At 31.7% G+C, this 20,385-nt stretch overlaps 1 protein-coding gene across 3 annotated transcripts; it reads left to right on the top strand.

Annotated features, from left to right (window-relative positions):
* Positions 1-2: 2 nt before the first annotated feature.
* Positions 3-20,131, top strand: LOC132723695 (glutathione synthetase-like). Of its 3 annotated transcripts, XM_060708475.1 has the most exons (14): positions 3-140; positions 694-753; positions 1,279-1,386; positions 2,000-2,186; positions 2,658-2,733; positions 3,681-3,844; positions 4,404-4,446; positions 5,081-5,154; positions 5,989-6,153; positions 6,908-6,977; positions 8,469-8,660; positions 9,533-9,614; positions 10,814-11,003; positions 11,857-20,131. In XM_060708475.1, the coding sequence occupies exons 3-14, from the start codon at positions 1,290-1,292 to the stop codon at positions 11,999-12,001; spliced, it is 1,485 nt and encodes a 494-aa protein (XP_060564458.1). In that variant the 5' UTR covers positions 3-140; positions 694-753; positions 1,279-1,289; the 3' UTR covers positions 12,002-20,131. The 3 variants fall into 3 exon arrangements, with proteins under 3 accessions (XP_060564458.1, XP_060564459.1, XP_060564460.1); XM_060708476.1 differs by lacking the exons at positions 3-140; positions 694-753 and adding an exon at positions 836-957; XM_060708477.1 differs by lacking the exons at positions 3-140; positions 694-753 and adding an exon at positions 842-884.
* The last annotated feature ends 254 nt before the right edge of the window (positions 20,132-20,385 follow it).

Here is a 20,385-nt window from a genome sequence, read left to right as displayed (position 1 = left end):
TTGTAACTGTGACCGGTGGGCGTAAATTAAATCATTCGTGGCATACGCTCTACAAATTGGCAAAGGTTGCCTCCCTTAGAAAATGTTTAGCCATTTGTAGATGATGTTGTTTCATATGTTTGTACATGTTCACTAAATAGGTAAGTTGTTATTTGTAATTGCATGACTTCCAGTTATTTAAATTTGGCTCCTCCATTTTATTGAAACCAGTATTGTTAAAGTTGCAAGTATCTGATACCACAAAATTAAAATTTTTATGAGACATTTCATCTGGATTCTAATATGTCCAAAAACTGGATCATCCTTAGTATATTTTTTGCACAATCACATCTGGAAGCTTTTAATGCTACTTATACTACTTTATTTAAAGCATTATCATTATAATTACTTTGTTTATCATTTGTTTACAATTACATATTACAAATTACATGCTAAAACTGAAAGGATTAGTATTCATACAGTATCTAATTACATACTGAGTATATCAACATTCCAAAAAAATTTCATATGTTTTATCGAAGTGTATTTGTTTCACAAATTACATCAATTTCTAATTAGGACATTATTGAGGTTGTCTGCTACTAAATTTTGAACTGCAGTCAACTAGAACATTTTCTATATTACACTGTGTCCTGTTTATTGACCCCAAGTGTACTTATTTTAAATGCATATAAACTATACATATCATTTCAGGCTGAAATTATTTGTTATGCTTGGATAGCTTTACAAACGTTGAATTGGAAAGGGTTTAAGGTAACTTTTTTGTTTATGATTTAATATATTTTAGCTTTGTCATGCTTGTAAACCGACTTAAAATAAAGTTTCTTGTATCTTGTATCATTTTAATGTGAAAATTAATGTGGAAAGCATTTTAAACCATTTGGGTAATAACAAGTTTTAAAGATTCAGCTGGATTTTATGCTGTTGAATAGTTTTTAAGTTGAATCATTTGGGAATGTAAATACTTATTTATCATTCAAATCTATAATTATTTTTGTTGCATTTATGTGTGTGTTTTTATATATATGCAAGTTGATATATGTGATAACATTGTATGTGTTTATGTCTATTCCCTGAATAAATCGATACGATCCTTGGTTTTGTAAATAACTTGTATGACATACATGTACATGTAGTAAAGAACAAAAACAAAACAAATGAACAAAAACAACAACAAAAACAATACATTGGTGCTGTTTTTTTAAATGTTAATCTTTTATGAAAATTTGCGAGTTGAAATATCACATATGATTATGATCTAATTTATTATTAATATAGCTACAGAAAATATGTCAGCAACAGCTCTAGATCTATGGGGTGTGACAATTTCCAAGGAAACAGCAGACCAGATTATAGAAAAGGCCAAACAATGGGCTCTTCTGCATGGTATGTACAAAACAATTGATCAATGATTTATGGTTTATTTTATGAAGTGGATTTAACCACATTAAGAAGATTATGGTATTTTGCTAAATTTTTGTACTTTCATGTCAGGTGCAAAAAATTTATAAAGGTAGAGAAAAAACTGAGCTCTGAAGAAAGTATGAAAATTGCCAGAAAATAGTATCATATTACAAATGTTGTTATATTGATTGTGAATAACTAATGTTGTTCCATCTTTTTATAATTTTACATTATATCACATAATTCATGGTAATATACATTGCATATTAATTTATGCATAAGAAAATGTGTATAAAATATAATGCAATATTTAAGGCGAGATAATAGCAGTACAGAGTTGAATTAAAAAAAAAAAGCTGTGATAAAATGTTGAATTGTTAGAATTGATGTTACTGGAATTAGAGTTTTTTGTATCTTTAAATTGTCTGTCATTTACCATAATACATTTGATTAAAATATGTATAATAAAAACTTTTGTCTCCCAAACGTTGCTGCTCTGCAGAGATTGTAATTATTTTATATTAACTTTTACATTTTATATTTCTATATTAAATGAGTATTTTTAAAATGTTTTTTTTTTTAATATATGCTGCAGGTGTACAAATGAAGCCCCAGCATGATCACCACTCTACATGCCACTGTGAGTATGCACCAATTACGCTATTCCCCAGCCCCCTTCCAGTTCCTGTTCTCCAGGAAGCCAAATCTCTACAGAAACACTACAATCTTCTCATGCACAGAGTGGCCAATGATCCAGAATTCCTTTGTCAGTGTCTAAAGAAGTAAGTCCATTCATTTACTTTATAGCCATATATTGTAGCTTGTAAATTGGCAATATAGTAGAAATAATTACCTTTTAAAGTTACATAGAATTTCCATGTGAAACTGCAAAGATATTTTAGTATTAATCATTAAGCTGTTGCACGACTTACTGGAATCGGCTGAAATACCAGAATCTACCGGATCTGAATCAGTTCACATTTTTAATATTTTACAACTTTTTAAATAAATTATTGTAGTGTATGTCTATAAAAAAAATAAACACTAAAAATTTTAAGTCTTTTGACAATTAAAAAACTTATTTGAATAATTTACACAAGATCTGTGATTGGTGATTTGCGCAGAAAATTGTTAAAATTATATGTTCATTCTTGAAAACATTCTTAATAGTAAATCATGAGTTACACTAACAAATTATAGAACTTTTTTGTATATTGGAAATATGATTTAAGATATTAATATTTTATTTCTAGTGTTATAAAGGTTGATGAGTTTACAAAGATGTTGTATGATATATATAAAGAAACAGGAGGGGAGAAATCAACACAGGTATTATAAACTATTTCTATATTTAATACTTCAGTCAATTTCATTTGATAAGTTTAAAAAAAGTGCATTTGATGAAAAGTACTGTAGTAAATTGAGTGTTCAAACACTATTGCATAATTAATTCTAACTTGTGAACAAAGGCCATCTATGGTAAAAACAAAAATAGCCTTTATTGACAGATGGCCTTTATTTAGAGGTCAACTTCATCTAAATTACTCTTGGTCTAGCAAATCTATTAAACCCATAAAGTGTTCACGGGCAAATCTGAATCATGATATTATCACAGGCAAATCTGAATCATGAAGTGATCACAGGCAAATCTGAATCATGAAGTGATCACAGGCAAATCTGAATCATGACATGATCTTGGGCAAATCTGAATAATGACACGATCACAGGCAAATCTGAATTATAATGCAATCACAGGCAAATTTTAATCATGACATGGTCACAGGCAAATCTAAATAATGACATGATAACAGGCAAATCTGAATCATGACATGATCACAGGCATATCTGAATCATATTGCGATCACAGGCAAATCTGAATCATGACATGGTCAAGGGCAAATCTAAAGATTGACATGATCACAGGTAAATCAAAATCATAACATAAACTCAGGCAAATCTGAATCATGACATTATCACTGGTAAATCTGATTAATTAAGTTCTGTCACAGGCAAATCTGAATTATCAGATGTCGCAGGCAAATCTGAATCATGAAGCAGTCACAGGCAAATCTGAATCATGAAACTGTCACAGGCAGATCTAAATCATCAATCCTAGAAAAATCAGAAAGTTAAATGAGCACATGAAATGGAAATAAATGGTTTCAAAGACTTTATTTGTATTTCCAGTAGTTTAAGAGGACCTCTTACAGGCAGTAATCCTCATGATTATTTATCTTATGAATCATCATCAAGTATTTATTTGGTTTTTCTTGCAGAAAGTTAGCCTGGGTTTGTTCCGTAATGACTACATGATGGATGTGAAGGACAGTTGTTGTACCATTAAAATACTGCCGGCCAGTCTTAACCTGAAACAGATTGAGTTTAACACAATAGCGTCTAGCTTTGCAGGTCTTTCATCAGCAATGTGGAATGTTCATAGGTAATGGCTATGAATAGCTCACAAGTAAACTCTTTTGGGATGCTTATTTTCATGTAAAGTTTAAAGTTGTATTGTTTGTACCTGTAATACGTAGTTGCCTTTGTTGACTCCAGGAATATGGTGTATGTATTTAAATTTAATTATTTAAGTATACATGTACCTTGTAACCAAAGTACCGGTACTTATAGTGCCATGGGTGATCCATTTACCTGAAACAAATAAGGTTGTTTCATATTACAATGTACATGTATGTTGAATACTCTCTGATTTAGGGTAAGGAATTTTTTTTCTGTCATTTAGAATGGTCACAACTAGTTGTCTGCTGAAATGTATTGATTGTCGAAAAAAAATTTTGTACATTGTCTATTTTAAGCATTTTTTGCAGCTATAGGCTTCTTGTTGTTGTATTGTCATGAACAGTGGAATAGTTATAATTCTTTATTGAATACACTTAAGTTTTAAATATAAAGGCAAGGAGTTAGTTGAACTATCCAAGATTTTTTTTGAATGTTCAAAATACAAATGTAATGTGATAATTGGTAAATCCTATTACTTTCAGGTACACAATGAAGCAGGCAGGAATAAAATGCAGCTGTGATCAGGTATTGATAAATGTCTTGTTTTTATGCAATGTCAAAACATATTTAATTGAAGCATAACTTTGTGAAACAAGTTTTGAGCAACATTAAAGTGAGTATTGGGTGTGCTAAGTATTTGAATTAACAAACCTGTTGAGTGGACTTGGCAAGTCTTGTGTCATAGACTTAATTTGCTAAGTTTATGTCAGACTAAACCCAGGTTGGATTCCTGTAATCTTTAACTTGTTTCATTCAGGTATTTGAACTTTTTAGAGGACCTGACCATTAAAATGGACAAGAGCTTTTTGACATAAATATTTGAAATTTGGTTCCGGTATATACATTTGTTTTATGTTCAGAATGAAAATTATGAACCCAGCTATGCTCAAACCAACAATCTTGCGATAACACACTTTTGGTCTATAAACAAAGATTTTAGTCATTAAGCCCCTATTCTCCTCATTGTTAGGTTTATTTATTACATGTTGCCTTTAATACCAATGTCTGAGTTATAATATTAATAGAAGTTTTTACTTTCCTTGCTATAAAATGAACTACTGCCATACTAGTATATTGTGATGAGATCTGTCCAAGCATGTGTTTGATTTCTGCTTTAAAATTTTGTAAAAGAAAGTGACAACTTATAATTTATTTTTAGCTGCCTGAGAATAAACCAGCACATGGTCTGGCTGTTGGTTTTGTGAAGGCCTGGGAATGCTACGGTAACCCAGAGTAAGTTCCAATTTATCATCCTAGCACCATGCACTTTCATTGTCTTAAAATTGTTGAGTTTTATGTCCCCATATCAACCATTAGATGAGGGGTTGGGGGGGGGGGGGAATGGTTGTTGTCCAGTCCAGACAACTTGTAACCATGGCAATGATGTCATCATTCTGTAAGGTGAAGCATGCATTCTCAGTCTTACGAACATATTTATTTGTGGCACAAAGATGCTTTTTTGAGAAAGATCACTCCTGTTAAAAGATTCGAACTTAGAACTGCCAGCTTGTAAACAATAAACACAAAGCTCATGACCACTTTGCCGTAGAATTTATTCCAGGACTCAGTTGTCAAAGGTCGTATTTATAGTAATCAAGGTTGGTATTCCTTTGTAAAACTTGAACACAATAGACCTCTGTTAGGGAGCTACCTGTTTATATTTAGAAATATGACAATGAGTAAGTGACATTATGCCCATCCAAGTGTTAAAGGTGAGAGTAGAGTAATGTTTAAAATAATTTCACATTTGTCATATTTGTTTTACATTTTTATATACATGTATTTGTACTTTATGCAACCTGAATAATCAATAACCAATGTGACTCACAGAAATATCTATAAATATCCTTCGAGAAATTATCAGTAACCTTCAGTTTAGGGAGAGAATGGGGCATTTTGTTTTACCTTTCTGGCAGTTTTTATGTTCTATACTTAACAATTGTCATTATACATTATTGGTCAGCCACTATTATGATGGTCAGACTTTTGAAACATAACTAATTCAGCTCAATTTGACAGCAAAAGTCTAACCCAAATTTGATCTTCCCGTACTATTATTATTTTCAGTGCTGTAATACTTTTTATTGTGCAATCGGTAGAGAGGAACTCAGTGGATCAAAGATGGTTGGAACGATTTGTACATGAGATTAACCACAATATACATGTGGTCTACAGTACATTATTAAATGCGTCAGAACATTGCAAGTTAACTAAATGGAACACACTAATGCTGTAAGTATAGAATGGTTTTATAATGGCTTTTTTGTTTCATTTAAATGCCCCTACCTCTCGTTTTCCTTTTGGTATATAGGCCTTGTCCGCCTGTCAGACTGTCATAGAGTCACACTGTCTGCACTTAGACCAGTTTGTAACACATGTAACTCCAAATTTATTAATGATCAGAAGAGTGGCAGGTGTGTGTCTTGCCCTTGTGACTCCTTCTTAGGACCCATGCATGTTCTTTATCATTGACTTACTTAATTATGTGTAGTACTAAAAACAAACGTATTCCATTGACAATTTGACAATATCAGTGAAAAGTATTACAATTTATATATGTTCTTACTTGGATAATTCTATTGAATTTTAGCAGCAATACTGAGTTGTTTATGCCACCAAAGAAATTCATAGAGACTGACCAAACTTTACGTTGTTGGTTGCTTGATTTAAACAACTTGATAGATATGATTGGGATGATGATATATATGATTGGGGCAATGATATATGTAATTGGGATGTTTATCTATGTGATTGGGATGATGTTATGTATGATTGGGATGATGAATATATATGATTGTGGTAATTACAAATATGATTGGGGTGATTTAATGATGATATATATGATTTGGATGATGATAGAGATGCTGTTGGTAATGATAGATATGATTGGATGATTGGGATGATGATATATATAATTGAAATAGATATGATTTGGATGGTTATGATTTTGATAGATATGATTGAGATAGTTTAAATTTATTTTCAGCGATGGTAAAGAGGTAGCTGTGATATATTACAGAGATGGTTATATGCCGAATCATTATCCAACAAATAAGGTACGGAAAATCTAAGGCAAACTTGAGTATAGCTTCCTTTCATAAAAAAGCCAATGAACCTTTCCAGTGATTACAGTTTGATGCAGATTGTCAAAATGGCTATCCAATTGCTACACTGTTATAATACATAGTCATCTGACACTTATTGACTTAGTTTACACAAAAGAACACATGGTTTTGTTTGTGGTACTTTTTGTGAGCAGTTGACCCAGTAATTATTAGAAAAGGCATGATAAAAAATTTCACTGCTAGAAATTGGAAAAGTCCATTGTTTAAAGGCATTTGATGAAGTTGAAGCATATGGATAACATTGATTTAAAACAAACTCATGACTGTAAAGAGATTATCAATTAAAATTCATTGAGTTAATGTAGAAAAACATTCAACTTCACATTAAAATACTTTTATACACATTTATACTAGTGTATTGCTATATTGACTTTAAATAGCATGTTACTAAAGCTTTGCAATTTTCCCTTGAATTATCATTTTTAGCTTTATGAAATACAAATATACATATACATCTTCATGTATATCATGAGAGATGTCATACTCACTTACATGTGATCTTTTAAAGCCATATTTTCTAGTGAGAGTCTTCCAAGTTTTTTCAAATAAAATCCCTGGGGTCATAATTGGCCATTGGGGGTCATTGACTTTCACATATGTAAATAGTCAAAAAACATAATAAAATCTACTTTTATAAAACCGAATAAGCTAGAGCTTAAACATCTTCTAGTGATTGTCTACCAAGTTTGTTCAAGTAAAAGCCCTGGGGTCAAAATTGGCTTTCCTTATATTTACACATCTTTTGGAACTGTTGTTTTTTTACCCTAGCGTATTTACACATGCACTATTTCAGATACAAATATGAACTTGTGATATCAGTTTCTGATTTTATATCTGCTTTTGTTTATAGTTTACAATATTACTTGTTCGTGTGTGTGTGTTTGGTTTGTTTACCCTCGCCACCGGAATGAACCATATGGGCGAGCACATACTTCATTTAAAACTTGCTTAATTTATATGGGGACTAATTTAATTTGTCTACAGTTTTATCGGTACATGTGTTTACGTGTGTGCCATAATTCCTACCACAAGTTTGTATAAAAGTACGTAACCCATGATAGGAATAAGATGGGATTGCTCCCATACTAAGTTAAAATGACGTGTATTTAAAAAAAGTTGAACAGCATATTTAAATTACCTAAGGTTAAAAGGGCCGAGACGTTTATAAAAAGCACCGTCTCTTATAACAGGTCAACTATTATAATATTCCATGATTAAAATGATAGAGAGAAAGTCTTGTTAAAGCAATGTCAGGAACGCATTTTCCCAATTCAATGTGGCTAGTCATTTAAAGGCCTGACTTGTTCCTTGTCATGGAGAGTTTTTATATTCAGGTGCGCAATTTCAGGGCCATTATGGCCCTTTTGTTTTATTCATTTTTCATCACAGTACAATTTAGTTGACGGATTTTTTCATTTACAGGAAAAGGATGTCCGTTTATTAATGGAGAAGTCTTGTGCAATAAAGTGTCCAAATGTAGGTTTACAGTTGGCCGGCTGTAAGAAGGTGCAACAAGAGTTGGCTGTTCCGGGCGTCCTGGAAAAGTTCATTAAGGATATTGATGTTTGCGATTGTATCAGGAAAACGTTCGCTGGCCAGTACAGTTTAGATAGAGTATGTTAAGGGAGAATTTTCTATTTTATCTGAGCACGTTTGTGATGAGAGCTTATCTATAAGCTTATATATTTTAGATTTTCTTTAAGCTTATTTACTTAAGCTTATTTTTAAGCTTATATATTTAAGCTTATCTTTAAGCTTATATGTTAAAATTGTCTTTAAGTTTATATATTGAAGGTTTTCTTTAAGCTTACTTATTAAAGATTGTATTTAAGTTTATATATTGAAGGTTTTCTTTTAGCTTATATATTAAAGATTGTCTTTAAGGTTATCTTTAAGCTATATATTAAAATGGTCTTTAAGTTATATATTTAAGATGATTAACAAGTTAATATATTAAAATTGTCTTTAAGCTATGCATTTTAAGGTTATCTTTATGCTTATATATATTAAGGTTTCCTTTAAGCTTATGTATTTAAATTTATATATAAATCTCTTTATAATTGTTTTTGGACTAATTTGTACTGATAAATTTTCATGACCCCAGTAAGACATGATGAATCCAAAGCGTCTTAATTGAGAGAAAGACATCCTTACAAAATTGTTTTCTTTACCCTCATAAGTTTGTGATGTCATCAGTTATAATCCATGGATCTTAATTGCATAATGTATATCCGTGGTTTAAACTAAAATATTGTCATATTATCTGTTAAAGGAATGGCTTTCATGTGTTGAACCATCTTATACATGTATATTGAACTGATATTAAGCCCTTTTATCAACTGAAAATTGAACCCTTGGAATCCTTTAAAACAAAATAAACAAACAGCAAAAAAAAGAACACCACTCTACATAACTAGCTTAAGTTGGATCTGGAGAGTTTTCTGTATTTGTAAAGAATGAAATAATAATGTTTATATATATTATAGAATGAAGAAGGAGACAGAAATGTGGAAATGGCACTCGCACAACCTAAAAAGTTTGTTTTAAAACCTCAAAGAGAAGGTGGAGGTTAGTTAATTTATCATACATTAGCAGAATGATCTTACTTTCATGTTTAAATAAACAGTACACACCACCACAGACTTTAAAATTAAAGTCATTTTGCTTTATTTTATGTCCATTTCTTTCAAAGGGAAATAACTTGGTATTTGGTAGGAGCACACATTTTGATGAGTTATTTACCCTTGACTTTTAATATTATTAAATTATTAATCATTCATGTGGTTAATATTTTGTGAGGAAGTTACCCAGGAAGGTTGGTGGTTCTACTGGTATCATGTCCCGGAAGTTATGAACAAAAGGGCACCAGAGGTCTTTCTTCAACAATAAAACCATATGAGCCGCATCACGACAAAACCAACATAATGGGTTTGCGACCAGCATGGATCCAGACCAGCCTGCGCAGTCTGATCAGGATCCATGCTGTTCGCTTACAAACTCTATAACAAGTAGAGAAACCGATAGCGAACAGCATGGATCCTGATCAGACTGCGCGGATGCGCAGGCTGGTCTGGATCCATGCTGGTCGCAAACCCATTATGTTGGTTATGACACGGCTCATATATACATTACAGTGTCATTGTAACTTAAACTAACAAAACAAATCCACATGTGTTGACATTTTGCCAGAGGAACTGAATGATGACATGTTTTATAACTACATTGTAGAATTTCACAAGTTGATGATTTTTTAGCATTTTTTCAAAGCAGAAGAAAATTTTAGACAATATGTCAGCATCTTGTAAAAGCAAATGAAAAATACATGCCAAATACGAGGGGTTAAAATCTTTACCACCAAATTTTTTACCTCCTTTCCTCAATCTTAACACTATATATACAAGGAAGTTTAAATATTTTTTACTGTAACCTTGACCTTGAATCTTTTTTGCTGTAACCATGACCTTGAATATTTTTTGCTGTAACCATGACCTTGAATCACTGGTAAGAGACAAATTACCCAGAGATCTATTGTCGTAGAGAAATTTGGCATAGACTAAGGATTGAATTGGCGACCCTTCAAGTGAGATTTGTAGTTTGTCATTTAAGTAGATATAAGTACTGGTTTACTAGTTAGTTATTGAGGAAAGTCGGTAAGTGGACCACCTTGATCATACTGACGTGATCAAAAATATTTTAAAATCAGCATTGAAACCAAGCAAACTGAATCCATGTAATGTTTAATTACAATATTTTTTGTTTATTTTTAGGGAATAATGTGTATGGAGAGGATATCAGGGAGTTCTTGTCCGGCATCAGAGATAGCGAAGAAAGGAACGCCTATATTTTGATGGAGAGAATATTTCCATGGCCGCAGAAAAATTACCTTCTGAAAGAAGGAAAAGAACCAATACTAAGGGATGTGATAAGTGAACTGGGAATATATGGTGTATACCTCGGGTAATAATGACTATCTGATTTCTTTATTTATCATTTTGATTTCTGTGGGCTCGAAAAGAAATACAGGAATTGTTTTGAAATGTCTCTCGACTATGTGTGTTTACTAGAACTAACAAATAACATATTTGTGGTGCCAGTATGCATCTGCACAGATCAACATTCTCTTGGTTGAGAGGTAGACATTTCAAATCACAAAGTCATCTCTTAAAACCAATTTATATACGATAATGAATGAAAAAAGTAAGGATCGGCGAAGAAAGAGGTATTTGTCTATTTTGTGATCATGATTTCTGCAAGCGTCATGAGGTACTGCTCCAACACTGTATTGAGTTAAATCCATTACTTTTCAATCCTCGATTTGGTTGGATGATTCACTTGCATAGAACCCCCTTATTGTCATAAGCACATTTCTAAGACAGTAGTTTATAGTTATGAAGTACCACTGATTTAGAAATCATGTGGGATAAAGTTATTCACTTGCAGAAAAATAGACTTACTCAGGAATTAAGAATATTTGGGTTTTTCCCAGCCAATCCAGGGTACAAACAAACTTTTTACAGTAAAGCTTCGAAACTAAGTACAACAGGTTTACTTATCTATTGTGACCCATAGTGCACCTTGAAGCTATAATGGTAAAAGTTTGTTTGTACTGGGGGTTTAGCATGGAAAAACCTACATTATTTTGCTGAGTTCCGGATTACATGTATTGGTAATTATGGTCAGTTATCCAGGAAAGTGGGTAAAGATGGTCCGGACCGACTTCCGAGATATGACCAAAACTGTGTAAATACCGGCCTATATCTAACCAAATAAATAAAATAAAACTTTATTATTATATAAATTATTATTTCAGTACTGCTGAAGAAGAGTTTTATAATGCAGAGGCAGGGCATGTTTTGAGGACAAAGTCAACAGAAGATGATGAAGGTGGAATTGTGGCGGGCTTCGCAACCATGGATTCTCCACTTCTTGTTTACCCTCCAAAACTTTCCAGTTAATCTGTTTCCCCTTGAATTTCATGGATGGACTCGTCCAATTTCCATTTTGGAACAGTCCATTGCTTAATTTAGGGTTATTGACAATGATGATTTGGAAATTAGGCAGCCTATTATATACAGTCTTGTCTGACTGCATGGATTTACAACTTTCCTGGCTTCTTGTTGGTGGCAAAGGCTTTAGGGTTTCAAAAAAACACTTTTATTTCATTTCTTGTAATTGCAGTCTTATATACAGCAAAGGAAGATAACTACATTCCAAGTTAGAATTTTTGATGCGGTATCGTCGATTTTTAGCATACTCTTTAAAAAAAAAAAATCTGTGGACCTTAGTACATAATATACAATCTACATGCATATGGACATTAATACATAATATATATACATGACTGACACTAACAGTCTTAAAGGAGCTCTTCTGAGTTCACAAAGTGTAGAAAAACATAAAATATGAAAATTTAATATAGAGCAACTTGGGCTCTTAAAACGGAAAAATTTGAAAAAGACAAAAAAGGAATAAGCTCAGAATTAAAATGATTATAAATATTTAATGAGATTATTTTTTTTTTGCCTATTTTGGGTGCATATCATATTGGGGTCACTTTGCATAATAAAAATAATTATTTTGGAAAAACATAGTGAACCAAATGATCTGAAATTTTGCACAGGAGAAATTGGTATAGTCTTATATCAACTGCTTAAAAAAATGATTTTTTTTTCCATATTTTGTCCAAAAAATATGTCATTGGAGTACCTTTATATGTTGTACTCTTATTGATTGATAAGCATGTCTTGGCATGCGAGCAGTTCCCGTACAAAAATCGTAGTTACTTAAACATTATTTTTTATTACGCTCACTCACCAAAATTTGAATGTTACACATCAATATTCGGCTCGTCACATAAATCATGGAAATTCCATCATGTTCTAAACATAGAATAACCCTTAGTTATGAGGCCTCATATGGGGTACAGAAATTATCCATTATTTTGTATGAAGAGAAGTAGTTCCCGTACATAAAATTTAACCCATTATAATTATACAATTTTATTATATCGGACCTATTTTTCATTTATGATTGTTGAACAGACCATTTTCTAAGAGATAAATAGATGTAATTCAGGAAATAGAAAGTAGACTAAACGCGTGTATCTATTACCCGGTTCCGTTACCCCCAACGCATTCACATGCGATGGCATGCTTGTATGCATGATATTTTACGCATCAAAGCCATAAAATTATTTTATATAGTAATATTGGTCAAAATTCTGATAATTAAACAAGTTTTAATCACATTGCCTTCTTATCTGTAAACAGGTGGTATTAGTGGAAAACCCTTTAACATGCCTCACGTGTAAGTATGTTGCGCATGCGCGCAAGGACGGAATCCCCCCGATAAAACAAGGTCACGTTTTGACAACGCACAGGTGAAATTGATTTAAAATGAGACTTTTTATACATACTGCCGAACTGACACTTAGATTTTGTCTCGTTTATGTATCTGCTTGATTTGAAATGAATTTTTGAAGAATGCATCTAAAAATCAAGCGTTTAAATGAAAAATACGGGTACTGCTTCTGTACGGGAACTGCTCGCATGCCAGTACATGTATAATTTTTTTAGAGAAAGGGTCTGCTTCTAAAATTTTATATTTTCATTGTTACATACAAATTGAATAAATATGTTGGGTTTTTTTTTTTTGTAAAAGGGTAAGGTTTTCTTGATAAACATGTGTCTTTCATCAGATTTTTTTTTTTTTTTTTTTTTAATATTTTGATAACACTTTCTTTGTAATTTTTATTATTATTTTTTTTAAACATACATACTGCTGATGTTGAAAGAGGATAATTTTTGCAAACATAAATGAGTAGACAATTTTTATAAATACAATAGCAGAGCTTATGGAACAAATTGCAAACAATGGTGAAGGTTAAATTTTTTAAAAAATTTTTGGACATTTCAGCTATCATGTAGTCTTTGATGAATTTTTTTTTAAAAAGGACATGTACAAAATGTATATAACTTTGCTGGCCAATGAAAATATTTTTATTATTTTTAATAAGATTTTGTGTATACACAACTGTATAATTTTACAGGCACTTTTAAGTCAGAAAATTCATGTTTATTTATTATGCTGACATACTAGTTATTAGTGTATGGAAATAATTCTAGTTATTAGTGTATGGAAATAATTTATAAGTAACCACAACAAAATTATTTTGCTGGAATCATTTATAAGTTTACAATAAAGGAAACATGCTGCTTTTTTTTGGCATCGTTGGGCATTTTTAGACTGACAAAAATAACAAAAAATCTTAAACCATTATTAATTAACACAAACTATATACAGGAAAGCATATATAGTCTTGTTTTTATGCATTTTCTAAAATATGTGCAGGGTGGTTTCTTTGCTTAATGACATGTGTTTATAACTGGTTTGGAAAATTTATTATACTGCATGCAATTATTTTTACTCAGGCATTTAATAGATATGCCTTTGATAGCATAAGAATTAGTAAAAAAATCCTTTGAGGTCAACCTAAAACTTGAATTTCTTACATAGATTAACTGTCACATTTAAAATGGAAATTTAAGTGGTCATAAAAAAATATACTCAGAATTAATTTGAAAATCATATTTTCTTGCAATTATCAGCCAAAATTTAGTTAAAAGCTTATAATGCTTTCCATTTTTGGGTCAGTTTTTCACAATTAAGATAATTATTCTAGAATAATGAAGGGCGAAAATAATCTGAAATTAAGTCCATATCTACATCATTAACATGAAATACATAAATATATAAGAAAAAATTTTTTAGTTCCATTGTGTCAAAAAACTGGTCCCTTTAAGTAACTTTAACTAAGGCACTACATGTATATAGAAGAATCTTTGCTGATGATAAATTTAAAGGGGAGCCTTAATCAGTTAAAATTGTACACTAATGATATATTGTTCGGTCCTTTTGTATATTTTTTTCTAATATTGTTAATATTTAATTTGATTGTTTTTGATTGTTATATATTTCCAGCTTTATTAGCCATGTAACCTAATAGAGGCATTATTCTATACTTTTAGGATTTTAGTTCATTTTGATTTGAGAGAAATATGTTGTTGAATTTTGTAATGAATGTTTTTAGAGGTTAAACCTTTGTTGTGGTCAGGATTATTACTGTCAATAGGGCCTCCTGATATTTTTTTATCTCAGTAGACATTGATTCATATCAAACTTTTGCAGGCATTTTTTGTCTGTTTTTGAGCTTCATGTTTTTCCCTCCATCTTGTGTATAATCAATAATAAAAATAATTAGGGAATCGTGCATTGATAATCTTTTTGTTTGAAATTTCAATTTTTCTAATATTTTATTCAAATTTACAGTTTTCTGCAAAGAGAAAAAAAATGGTGTTGACTGTTGAATTATGTTTTTTGACAGCTTCCATCCTATTAGATCATGCTGGGAACAATTCTGGCCAATCAGATTGGCTGTTATAAAATCCATAATATCCCATAGTTCCATTGTAGATTTGATTGCAAATTTGAATATGATTATGTAACAGAAATACAATTAGTTTGAGACTTATATAGGGCTATTCTATTGAATATGATAAATTATATGCAAACTTGAAAGATGATCCATGTATTTTTAAGGCATGTAGTGTTCACAAATGTAATCAAAATAAGTTTAAAATTTGTAATTGAATACTATCATATTGCATATAATAAACAGTTACTTATTTAATTCAGATTTAATTAGATATATACATTCTTATACTAGTAAAATGTTGTCACCTTAGTGCAGTAACAGGTTAAGTCCTTTTAAATTTAATATGAGTTAACCAGTTATTGCACTAAGGTGACTATGTGTACTAATGTTTATACATGGACTGAAATACTTAAATTTAGATTAACTTATGAATCTTGCTGGGAAACATTGAAAATACAGTCTGATATTGGTCATTTACATGAATATTGATAATTGTGTGTGTGTGTGTGTGTTTTTTTTCTCTTAAATGTTATATGCATAATATATATATAAATATGTTATAATATATGCAGAAATTTATATTTTATGTAACACTTATGTTACTGTAAAGAAAAGTTTATCATTGAAAATTCTGAGATCTGGAAGGATAGAACACATGCTTCGGTTTGAAGGGCTGTGAGTTTATTTTAGTTTCAAATTTTTATTTAGCATTATCCTTAAAGCAGCATGCCTCCAGTTATGTTAATTTTTTAAAGTATTCAAACATAAATAATAAATTATTGTCAAGTGGACAAAGAAAGTAATTTATACATTAAAACAGCACTTGGAATTATGAAAATTACTAAAAATAGGTCAGAATATGCAAAAACTAGCCCTGACTGCAGTAGTCAGCGGGTAGAAATATGGTGATTAACATTGCAATATAAGTCATTAATTGTAAATTATTTCTTGATTTGTGAATATTTTAACATTTTCTAAAATCTTAGTACATTTTTCTCAGTGTTGATTTTTAGCTCACCTGTCACAAAGTGACAGGGTGAGCTTTTGTGATCGCTTTTCGTCCGTCGTCAGTCCGTCGTCCGTCCGTAAACTTTTACTTTAAATGACATCTCCTCATAAACCACTAAGCCAATTTCATCCAAACTTCACAGGAATGTTCCTTTGGTGGTCACCTTTAAAAATTGTTCAAAGAATTTGATTCCATGCAGAACTCTGGTTGCCATGGCAACCGAAAGAAAAAACTTTAAATATCTTCTTTTAAAAAACCATAAGAGCTAGAGCTTAGATATCTTCTAGTGAGTGTCTACCAAGTTTGTTCAAATAAAAGCCCTGGGGTCAAAATTGGCCCCGCCCCGGGGGGTCATTGATTTTCCCTATATGCATATAGTAAAAACTTAAAAAATCTTCTTTTAAAGAACCCAAAGAGCTAGAGCTAAGATATTTAGCATGAAACATGTTCTAATGGGTGTCTACCAAGTTTGTTCAAATAAAAGCCCTGGGGTCAAAATTGGCCCCGCCCCGGGGGGTCATTGATTTTCCCTATATGCATATAGTAAAAACTAAAAAAAATCTTCTTTTAAAGAACTCAAAGAGCTATGGCTAAGATATTGAGTATCAGACATGTTCTAATAGGTGTCTACCAAGTTAGTTCAAATAAAAGCCCTGGGGTCAAAATTGGCCCGGCCCCAGGGGGTCATTGATTTTCCCTATATGCATATAGTAAAAACTTAAAAAATCTTCTTTTAAAGAACCAAAAGAGTTAGAGCTAAGATATTTAGCATGAAACATGTTCTAATAAGTGTCTACCAAGTTTGTTCAAATAAAAGCCCTGGGGTTAAAATTGGCCCCGCCCCGGGGGGTCATTGATTTTCCCTATATGCATATAGTAAAAACTTAAAAAATCTTCTTTTAAAGAACTCGAAGAGCTATGGCTAAGATATTTAGCATCAAACATGTTCTTATAGGTGTCTACCAAGTTTGTTCAAATAAAAGCCCTGGGGTCAAAATTGGCACCGCCCCAGGGGTCATTGATTTTCCTTATATGTGTATAGCAAAAACTTAAAAAATCTTCTTTGAAAAAACCCAAATAGCTAGAGTTAAGATATTAAGCATGAAACATCTTTTAATGAGTGTCTACAAAGTTTGTTCAAATAAAAGACCTGGGGTCAAAATTGGCCCCGCCCCGGGGGTCATTGATTTTCTTTATATGTGTATAGCAAAAACTTAAAATGAGCCGCGTCACGACAAAACCAACATAATGGGTTTGCGACCAGCATGGATCCAGACCAGCCTGCGCATCCGCGCAGTCTGATCAGGACCCATGCTGTTCGCTTTCAGACCCTATAACAAGTAAAGAAACTGATAGCGAACTGCATGGATCCTGCTCAGACTGCGCGGATGCGCAGGCTGGTCTGGATCCATGCTAGTCGCAAACCCATTATGTTGGTTTTGTCGTGACGCGGCTCAAATCTTCTTTGAAAAAACCCAAGTAGCTAGAGTTTAGATATTAAGCATGAAACATCTTCTAGTAAGTGTCTACAAAGTTTGTTCAAATAAAAGCCCTGGGGTCAAAACTGGCCCGGCCCCAGGGGTGTCATTGTTTTTAACTATATGTGTATAGTAAAAACTTTAAAAAAATCTTCTTTTAAAAAGCCCAATGAGCTAGAGCTCATATGTTTAGCATGAAACATCTTCTTATGGGTGTCTACCAAGTTTGTGCAAATAAAAGCCCTTGGGTTAAATTGGCCCTGCAACGTGGGGGGGGGGGGGGCCTATAAACAGGTGAGCGACCTTAGGGCCATCATGGCCCTCTTGTTTTTAAATATTTTGGCTTATATGGAGGTATTCAGCTTTAAAATATAATGAATGGGCAAGTAATTGAATGTTTTTTGTTTGTTCTTTATTTTGTTGTGTTTTTTGTTTGTTTGTTTTTACAATATTTTTTCATAGTGTTTTTTTTTTGTGTTTAATTTGCTTTAATATAGGTACATGTATATGTACAAAGAAAATTTTGCTCAAATTAATGTTTGTATACACCCAATGTTATCATAGTTTTTAAACAAGTATCTATTCATGTTTTATATTTTTGAGGAGGCTATCATGTTAAGGATGTCCACTGATCAGTCATTCCTGTGGTTTTGAATCATACTGAATATTCTGAATTCTTTTATGTAAGGAAACTATCCAGGTAGCTTTTGGAAGGTTGGTGGTACCCTTAAGGTGTCCTGCTGTTCCCTGAAATAATGCATGGAGAGGTACATATAGTCTTTTTCTATCAGTAAAACATGAAAGGCTACATATGACTGAAGAATTATGTGGCTTGCTTAAACAAATTTTGCCTTGCTTGGCTTGACTTTGCAACTGCTATTTGCTATTTTAAAGCAGCATCCCTCCAGATACATGCTAACTTTCATGAAAATTTTGAAAATACATTTAAAATGAAAATAATGTGAAGTGAAAAAAGAAATGTGCAGATTGCAAACGGCATTTATAGTGCACATTTACAGTCAATGTAAATTACCAAAATAGGTCAGAATTTGTAAAAATAGTACTTACTGCATTAGTTACACAGTAGCAATATAACGTATAATGATAAATACTGCAAAATCAATCATTAATAACACATAACATGCAATTTATTACTTGTTTTGAGAAAATTTCACTTTTCTTAAAATCTCAATACAGTTTTCTCAAGTTTGATTTTCTTCAAACATTTTGGCTCATCTGGAGGCATTTAGGCTCATTTTGGTTTATCTGGAGGCATTTTGGCTCATCTGGAGGCTTGCAACTTCAAAGGATAGTCATATCTTGGAAGCTAAAATTCAGCATGGATATGTACCTTGACTTTGCTGTAATTTAGGGGCATAGGCAATTCATTACCTCTTGGAGAGCTTCATCAGTTTACATGGAAGTCATATATTTTCCTTGATTATCTTGAAAATTTATATTAATGAAAGAAAAACGTAAACCACAGGGTTAATACAATATGTAAAATATATATTTTTGTTAAAATGAGACTGTCCTGATTTTTGTAAACAAAATTTGGTTTGAAATATGGATCTCAAATAATCTCAATATCTCAAATTTTAAATACAATGTAAAACACTTGTCTTTTGGTTTTAACTTATAAATAAATGACATATTAATTACTTGTATTAAAAGTACCCTATAACAGTTACTTACATTTGATGTGTACTTCAAAATTGATTTTTACTTGATAATACACAGTAATGTAAAATCAAAAATTTTAGTGAGGAATTAAATTTTGCTAATTTTGCAAATTGAAGATTTTCAAGAAAATGACTGTTTACTAAACATCTGTTACATGTATGTTAATTTAACAAACCTGAAAGTAGAAATTCACTAATATTTAACTTCACCAATTAATCTTTACAAGGCTTTTGCAGTTTTAAGCCTAGAATAAATATGGGCTGAGTTGCCATCTAGTCATACAGTCCAGCTCAAGTCAGTTGCAGATATAATCAGTTAAAGTTGAGCATTTGATCTGTTATTAGTTATAATCGCTTAATTTGTTTTTGCATACTTATTTTATTTATTCATTTAAACTGGTCACTGAGTGTATTTCTTAAATTTGTAATTGCTGTTATATTTATATATAAAAAGGAGCAATAAATATATCATAATAAACATGTATATGTCTTGGTTTTGATGTAACAGTGGTGTGGTGACCTTCATGGGAATTTAAAGGAACTCCACTGATGTTTTTTTGACATGACGGGACTGGAAATAATTTTCCAAGATTCATGTTCCATTTGATGTATGTTTAGAACAATAACTTGTGTGCAAAATACAGATCATTCGCCAGCTCCTTTTTTCCAAAAATAATCATTGTCATTGTGAAAAATGACGGATTATTGTGATAAGAAAGGCGAAAAAATGAGATCA

Source organism: Ruditapes philippinarum, unplaced genomic scaffold (assembly GCF_026571515.1).
Source record: "Ruditapes philippinarum isolate M1 unplaced genomic scaffold, ASM2657151v2 ctg359_1_1_1_1, whole genome shotgun sequence".
Lineage (NCBI taxonomy): Eukaryota > Metazoa > Mollusca > Bivalvia > Venerida > Veneridae > Ruditapes > Ruditapes philippinarum.
This window is presented reverse-complemented; position numbering and strand designations above follow the sequence as displayed.